At 35.7% G+C, this 9,230-nt stretch overlaps 1 protein-coding gene across 1 annotated transcript in view; it reads right to left on the bottom strand.

The window, feature by feature from the left end:
* The window catches only part of Pcdh9 (protocadherin 9), a 956,674-nt gene that overhangs the window by 611,480 nt on the left and 335,964 nt on the right, over window positions 1-9,230 (bottom strand). The window contains exon 3 of the mRNA XM_004643419.3: window positions 1,005-1,106. Coding sequence (XP_004643476.1) covers window positions 1,005-1,106 — 102 coding nt within the window. The remainder of the gene's footprint in view (window positions 1-1,004; window positions 1,107-9,230) is intronic.

Here is a 9,230-nt window from a genome sequence, read left to right as displayed (position 1 = left end):
TCTCTCTCTCTCTCTCTCTCTCTCTCTCTCTCTCTCTCTCTCTCTCTCTCTCCCTGAGATAGGAACTCACTGGGTAGAGCAAGTTGGTATGGAACTCACCTTTGTAGCCCAGTCTGGCCCAGAACTCTTTGCTATCCTCATGTTTCACCTTCCAGGTGCTGGGATTATAGGTATGTACCGCCACTCCCAACTTAGACTTAGCTATTAAAGAAGTTTCTTAAAAATATTGTTCTCTTTCTAGTGTACAACCATATGAATAGACATAAAATTACTAACCTCCTCACTTAAATATGCTAAGGGCAAATTTAATATTGTATATTTTTACTGCAAGTTTTAAAAGAACAGAATGAAAAGCAATAGAATTCTGCATCCAACCATTGTATATTATTAGTAGTGGAATAATCATTCCCAACAAAATGCAACAAATGCAAATTTTACACATTTTCCTGCAGGTGAATTGTTTTTTGTCAAAAAGTAATGGATTGTACTTTAAATTGAAACATGAGGGGAATCGATCAAACTGAAAATAAGTGGTTAAAAAGGAAAATAAAAATTATAATTGAACTATATTATATTGAGTAACATTGACTTGTATCATCATTGAGAATATGAACTGAGAAAATTCACTTTCAACAAATAAAAGGTACATCTTTGAGTCAATTAACAAAGATGAATAAATCAAGAATATTTACCCATCAAAGAGAATTACATTTTTTTCTTTCTTTTCTAAGATTTCTTTCTTCAAAAAAACTTAAAATTAACTCTCCTTATTTAATGTCATGAACATGTATTTAGGAGTTGGATCATTACCCAAGATGAAAAAGATTACCGTTGTCTTTTTATCTAAAACTGTTTACTTAAAGCTGCTTCAAAGCACTTGCATAAACATATGAGCATAAAACAGGCCAGCAAAGAAAATATTTGAAGTTGTTGATACAAAATATTTAGTATAGCAAGAAATCATAAACGCTAAGTGCTACGTTCTCTATAGAGACATGGCATACCTCAGAGTGGCTTTCTTCATTCTCTTGAGTGTGGAAACCGGCAGAGCTGGGACATTTCTGGGGAGTGACAGGAATAGTGTCACTTTTGCTGTATGAGTTACACTGAAAGAGATTACCAAATAATTGTGACAAACTACTCCACATTTCGAGTGTCTACTGAGAGGCAGGCTGCTTGCTAAGAGCCTAATCACGGAATGCCACGATGAGGGCCTACACCATAGTTACACGCATCAATACCGAGCCTTTACCAAAAAGGCAAAAAGTCTGCAAGACAAATTGTCAAAATGCTTCTACTAAAATTGAAGAAACTTAGATTGAGTTAGTTTATTTTTACTCTTTTCAAATCATTATTTCTTATACTTAAGTCTCAGTAGATGAAACTTACATAGTTCTGTTCTTTATGGAAATGTTTTGTTTGTTTGTTTGTTTGTTTGTACTAGGAATTGAACTTAGGACCTCACTCTTAGCAGGCAGGTGCTGTGCCATTGAGCAGTCTCCCTTTTCCCTTTGTAGGATATGTTAATTAAAACCTTCATGTATTATCTAAATATTAACCTCAGATATGAGCATCACTGTCTCTACTCATGAATGAGAAGCCGGAAGGAAATCAAACTGTAGAATTGTACTTCTCCCTCCCCTATTTCCTTCTCTACCATGTAGACAACCTGCACAATATGCACCTAAGCAGACCAAACTGCTCACCTGAAAGTTCAGACTGCTAAAATATCACTCCCTTTTATTGTTCGAAATAGAAAATACTTTAAAAAATGAATTAGCTAAAATAATTCTCCTGAACATGGAAGTGGGTGATAAGACATAAGATAGTAAATTACAACCTTGTCTTTTATGAAAATACTAAACTTGGCTGCTTTCCATATTCCCTACAAGAATTTTTCCTGAGAATACAAGCCACTGTTTGCTTCTCAGCAACTTATGTCTTCCTTTCCAAAAACTCTTCTTATAGTCAAGGCAAGGAAAATTCATGAGTATCACTGTGTGGCCACTTATTAAGCAAAGTGTTACAGATTCTAAGTTTTCTATTTGAATATAAAGATACCACAGTCCTTCCAGAAGATACTTCCCATTGATATGATACACATACTTTTGGATATCAGAAAGAAACTATTTTAAACTACTGTGTTTTTGCTTCATTAATAAGACACTACAGCCTATCCACATAAAAAACTGTTGAAATCTACTATCAGAGACATTCTTTAAAAGTAAATGACTTTTAGAATGTAATATATTGAATTCAGTGAATATTTTCATTTCAAAAAACCACTTCATATGCTTAAATATATTTTTAAAAGCTATAAGTACATTTTACAGCTATCAATTTTGAGTTACTTGTAGGATAAATAGTTCTATGGAGTCTAGTGAGCCATGACTGTTCAATCTAGTACCAATACTAAAAGCCTTTTGGTTTGAAGAAATATATATCCCTGTTGTTCCAAACAATGACTTGAATTATATTTAAAACTTGTCTCTTCTAGGAATTCAATGTTGTAATTTTCCTTGAAATCTAAGTAACATTTATCTGTAGTTTTAAAAATGCTACTTTGCTAATATCAACTCTATGAATTCACCTGTTTGCCAAACAACTACATCATTAACTGTGATAGTTTTTAAAATAACCTTTCATCATCTTGTTTAGTTTCCTCAACAGAATCGGTCCACAGAATAACTAATATTTCTAAACATTTTAATCACTCAATTCTGTCCTAGTCTGTTCTTATATTTCCTCAAGCTGATTAATACTTTTTAAAATACAAATGCACTATGGAGACTCTACTAAGAAACATTTTTCCATTTCCCTGGCCCTGCAGTTTCACCCTGGCTGAGCATCAGAATCAGACTGTCTATGTCTGAGTTCCATGTCATCTGGTTAAATTAGAGCTCAGGCATAAATAGTTATAACATACCCAGGTAATTCTAATGTTTAGCCAGAGTTTAAAATCTCTGGATTAAGGTTAAACTCTTTTGCCGGTCACAGGACAATTTTCCAAATTGAAGCCCTCTTTCAATCTGATATCGTCCCCCTCAGCATTTATCCTTTCTTTCTTATTTACCTGCCTGTCTTAGTGTGGGTTTTTTAATTGACCTATCACTCTGCCATTGAATGTGTAAAAGACCCATATCTGTATAATGCTTTATAATTTTACATAAAGAATCTAGGTTATGTGATAAACTCTCTGTAGATGGGTAGCCAATATCCTTTATCAGATGAAGAAGACAGTTGCAGAAGGATGTCATCATCTAAACATTTGAATGTTTGACATTTGAATGGGGATTGCAGAGAAAAGCACACACAGCTGAAGAGGTGTGGCTGCTTCTGCCCTGCCACACGTCTCTCAATGGGATTTCTATTTGCTGTTCAATCATTCACTGGATTTAATTCATTTCGTGATCAGTCACCTGCTGAATGCATGTTGTACAAGGATTTTAGTACCTTAACAAAATATGCCATTTAATCTCTATTGTACCCACATTTTGTCAGGGAAATGACACATGAAAATGACCACTGGGATAGGTGACAATGTTATGCATAACTCATACACAGATTACTACTGGATAAAGAAGACAGAATGAGTAGATCCCTGGGTTTGATTCATTGGACAAGTGCTATTAGGTGGGCTCATTAGATGGACTAATGAGAGAGTCATGGTATTGGATATATACAACACAGAAGACGATTCCCAGGCCTGCCGTGCCAGCCCTGCCCCCCAGAGAGTACTGAGTTGGCAATTGAGACTGGCCATGGTGGCACACGCCTGTAATCCCAGCTCTTGGGAGGCTGTAAACAGGCCTATCATTAGGAGTCAGATCTAGTAGTGAGACACTGAACACTTAATACAGAAATTTCATAGCATAGCAGGATACAAAGTCAATACCCAAAAGTCAATAGCATTCCTCTACACAGATGACAAACACACTGAGAGGGAAATTATAGAAACAATACCTTTTACCATAGCACCGAGGAAAATGAAGTACCCGGGAATTCATCTAACTAAAGAAGTCAAAGATCTTTTCAAGGAAAATTATAGTACTCTTAAAAAAGAGATTGTAGAGGATTTCAGAAAAAGGAAAGATATTCCATGCTCCTGGATAGGAAGAACCAACATTGTGAAGATGGCCATACTCCCAAAATTGCTATACAGATTAAATGCAATCCCTATCAGACAGAACACCCTATAGACCCTTCCCTAAAATACAAAAGGAAGAAGAAGAAAGAAGAAGAAGAAGAAGAAGAAGAAGAAGAAGAAGAAGAAGAAGAAGAAGAAGAAGAAGAAGAAGAAGAAGAAGAAGAAACTACACATGCAAAGGCATGAACCTTTTCAAGTCTTGAGTAGTTTCATAGTCACTAAACATGTGAGGAAGGAATGGAAGATAGATGGAAATCATGCGGTCTTAGCTTCCATAGCAAAAGCAGTGATGAAAAGTTATACAACTAAGCTTGATACAAGGATCCAGCCAGGGTATGCTCTTTCCTAACAGGGGTAGTGCCAAAGGTGATTACTACCCCATACTTTGTCTCCAAATGCCCTCAAGGCAATATGCATTCTGAGCAAAATGAGTGCACTTACTATGATAGTAACACTCAGCTTTGTGCTTCATCTGGATAAGAATTCACCCGAAAGTCTCCCTTGTGCCTAACTGTATTTAGTTCTACTTGTAGGATAGTACATATCATAAGAGAAAATTATGACAACTGTTACTTCTCCACATTTTCTCACTCTTACAATATAACTTGCCCATGTTTGTTATAAATCTTGAATTGAAGCAAAAGAAAAAAGGGAACATGGTAAATGATATTTGAGATCAAATATAAATAGCCTAAAATGTGAGAAGGAAAGTTGTTAGAGGAAAATAATTTAATCCGGAATCCTTCTTAAGAAGTATCTATCTTAAGGAGATTTGCTGCTAAAACAGAAGATCTGTTTTGAATTTCTCAAGATTTATCCCAACAAAGACCTACTGCTTGCCAAAGTGAGTATGAATGATTCTGTAATGAACTATAGTTAAGAAAGATGAGATTGGAAATCAGATTTAATATTGCAAGCAAATCCAACATGAGAGGTCTAAAGCTCAATAACAGCAATCATATTAAATCAAAACAACTGTAACTAAGTTTCTTTAAAATTCACTTGACGCTTTCCATTGCCTGTGATGGGTAGCCTGCATCTTAGTCGGTTGATGTATCTTCCTTCCCAAGCACCCATTGTGCTTCTTGGGAAAATTGTTATTTCCTACCTATAGAGAGAGTTACTCAAACTTGCCACATAAGCAGATACTTTAGCTCTTTCATTGTTGACATAAATTCCTAAGGAAGCACTTCCTAGCATGATATGAAGAGGAAAAAAAAAAATCAATGGTATCAAAGCAACAAAAGTTTTCTGAAAAATCACATAACATAAATAAGACATAGCTGTTTTCTTTACTTAAAAAAATGATTCTTTGCATTTTCCACCCAACTGTAGTGTAGCAGCAATGTATGCACACTATTCCTTTGTTACTCCTCCTACTTCTTGTAAAATCAAAGCTGTTTGCTAAAAATCAATGACACTGTTATAAAATTCTTGCTATCATTACAGAGGCATTAGCCATGTATTTTTGTGAAATAGCTTTCATTAAATAAAATTGTTTTTGTTTGAAATACACACTACAATGCTATTCCTACCCATTTTAATAAACTATGGCTTTGTTTCATGTGGAATTGTAATATATTCTTGAAAGTTTTGATTTAAAAATTCTGCAAGTTAATAAAATTTCACATTTATAGAAAGGCATCTCTATCAGTGAATTTGGCCTATGAGGGATGTCTACAAATTCTTTTCATATATTTTTAGTAAAACCTCTATGTATCAGATTTTCTTCCAGTTTCATCGCACTGAACCTACTTATTCTTGATCAAGGACTTTTTTTTTCACATTACTAATTCAGGGGTCACCTCAAGTCCTCTCAAACTTAACTGAGCACTCCCCTTTTTCAATGGCCCCTATTTTCACTCATCTCCCGAGACTGCACACATTCTCCCCTTCCTTTTCAGGTCTTTTCTAGCCATTTTGGTACACATGTTGTCATTAAAACGAGAACCTAGTATGAGTGGAGTCTACGTACTTCCTGAGCACATGTTTTCCTCAGTGGCGCTGAGCAGCACAGCAGGGCACCCACATTGGCTGTTCCTAACTGAAAGGCTTTTGCAGGCCTAAGTGAGCAATTCATTATTAATACACAGATAAGGAAAGAACTCTATACATTCTGGAGCATTATTTTATGAAAACACATATTTAACTTACATTCCTAGAAACTTTTAAATTTGTATTGTAAGTAACATAGAGTACAAACTAATTATTTCAGAAAATTTGTTCTAATCATTAATCTAAAACTTATTCTCTTTCAGATCAGAAAACCTTGGGTCTACATTTAGTGCTTTGTTGGTAATATGTGTTGGTTATTCTTATTTGGATTATTGCTCCTCATCTTTCATTATAATTGTAGTACAAAATGAAACTTCTCATTGAATTTCACTGAACTCATAGATATACAGCATGGGTAATATGTTCTGATTTTAAAAGTAAATATAAGGTGATAAATTTTAAAACCAAAACATCTAACCAGATCCAAGAAATCTAGAAGGCTACAATACACATCGATTTTAATTAGCAATGATCGCTGTTCATATGAACCTCACTGGAAATATACACCTCTGTACAAAGCTTTACATACCTATTTTAAGATACAGTTTGCTTACATGAAGTAAGAAAAAAAAAGAAAAAGACAAATATAAAACAATACAGGGAACTCTTCCTGTGGGTGGCCTGAGGTGACCTGTGAAAATGGTTCGCTACTCTTGACCCAGAAAACCCCACAAAGTCACACAAATCGAGAGGATCAAATCTTTACGTTCACTTTAAGAACACACCTGAAGGGGATTGAACTCAGGCCCTTGAGCTTGCCAGGGAAGCACTTATTCTACTGAGCCATCTCCCCGGCCCTAAGCCATCTCCTGGGCCCTTCCCCAAATATTAAGGCATTTTCATTATCTGATGTGTGGACCTAGGTATTTTCCTTCTTTCTTTTTTAACTTTTACTGATTTTTAAAACACTTCACAAACATAACAAAAGAATTAGCATGGCTTGTTAAAAATTTGTTCCACTCCCCTCTTGCATTATTGGTAAGTTTTGGAAAGGTGTTCATAACTATAAATGTTGAACACACTGTGTGTGTGTGTGTGTGTGTGTGTGTGTGTGTGTGTTAGTTTCCTTCTGATTTGCCTCAGACTTGTGCCCTCCTTCGGATACCAGGGACTCTACGGTTCTCCCTGCCCCTATGCTACCATAGTTCAAGACCCTTCTCTACTTCCTTTAACTGTAGTTTTGCCTTCTTTCACTTCAAAAGCAATGTGTGCTTCTTATTGACAGTTTATTCTCAGCATGTCGGACAGTGCCTGAAGCATGACTATGTACTTTATAGATATTTCGAAGTTAAAAAAATGGAAAAAAAGGTTTTTATAATTTTTACAATACTTTAAAATCTTGTGGGGTTTTTGTTGTTGTTGTTGTTGTTTTTCTTTTATATCTCTAGTGCATAATTCACTTTTTAGTTCACTTTTTGTTCCCACTAAATGAAGTCATTACAGAACTCACATTCCCAAGACCTACGGTTTGTATCACAAAGGTTAGTGCAAAAATAAGGCACACTGGTCCTGTGGATTGAGAGAGTCTTCGCACTGGGAACAGTAACCAAGGCAGTGGGTTTGGTCGAACTCCACTGTCCTTGTCCTTGTGGGCAGGGCACTCCCACTAACTCCTCTCCAGCGAGGCTGGGGCTGACATCAGTAGCCTCAGGAGTGCACCCCGAGAACCCTCACTACTGTGTCAGTTCTCTCCTCATTTTCACAATCCTATTCCTGTTCTCCTTTCAGTGTCCATCCATCTCTGTCTTCCCTTCTTCATGTCTCAGGAGTAGTTCTACTTTCTTCTTCAAAAGTGCTTCCTCCCACCTCTGTTTCCGCACAGCCTTCCATGTTTCCTCCGTTAGCAGAGATTTAGCCAGGAGCCGCAGTCACTGATCAGGGAACAGCACCAGGTAGGTTATTTCAAGTGGGATTTATGAGAGGACAAAGGCTGATTTCAGATAGTCTTTGGCACAGGCCATTAACTAGAGCAGTTGACTTTCTTCACAGTGCTCCTGGGGATCAAGTGAAATAAACATTTAAAAAGATCTATTTTTAATGTGTGCCTCATTATTGCAAGTTGGCCACATTCAAAGCATTAGTGAAACACTTACTTAAATTTACAATGTAATAGTACAATAAACGGAAGCAGTATCTTTAAAAACAGCTATAATATGGGAAACTATCATATTTAAGAAAAAAGAGAATTGCAGAAAAAAAAATCTAAGTGTAAAATTAAGTTTTCAGAACCATTTTTATAGTGTTTTAAATTAAAAAGTCTGACAAAAATGTCCTTTTTGTTTGGAGGTCCCCCTTTTAGGTTGCATTCCAAATGCAATGATCTCTATCACAGAGTAACAAAGAGTTTCTTAACGAGTCTAACAATTCAATAAAATGTACAGGCATAAAGTACCATCAACTAAGAAATCCTCTGTCATAGTGTGTATAACTTAAGTAGTATTTCAAAGCCATCCTTTTTTTTTTCACAAATGTTTTAGTTACTAGAAAATGTAAATCAAAAGATTTATACTATGTGCAAAGAAACCAGAGGATAGTTACTATAAAGTCTTAGCAACTCCATGTACTGTCCACTTCCTCAGTGTGTGATTCTTATTTCTTATCTACGATTTTCAGAGCTTTTCAAAGTATTAGCAAATGCAAAAATAAAGACAGATATCAAGATATAAAAAGCAACAAAGACATATTTCAAAAACAAATAGCCATTCAACTTCTGAGAGGATTACATTTGAACGTAGGTTACCTCCTTCACGCAGCATATTATGCATTGCCAGTGGAGAGTAAGAGATACCTAGTTTTATATTTTTGTAGAATTTTTGTAATCCAGTGGAAAATCTAATGATAACACTATGCCAGAAATACTAGGCAGTGTTCCTCTAAATGTAATACATAGAACAGCTAACTGTGAACTGAACTTTAAATAGATCAAGTGCTGAACATAAAGGTCCTGGAGTGCTGGGTGTAGGAGCCTTAACTCAGCTTTGTTAAAGAAAGAGAAAGAAGGACATGAAGGAAAGAAGGAAGGAAGGAA

Source organism: Octodon degus, unplaced genomic scaffold (genome assembly GCF_000260255.1).
Source record: "Octodon degus isolate 3935 unplaced genomic scaffold, OctDeg1.0 scaffold00175, whole genome shotgun sequence".
In the NCBI taxonomy this organism is placed as follows: Eukaryota; Metazoa; Chordata; class Mammalia; order Rodentia; family Octodontidae; genus Octodon; species Octodon degus.
Note: the sequence above shows the minus strand (reverse complement) of the source record. Positions and strands in the feature narration are given on the sequence as shown.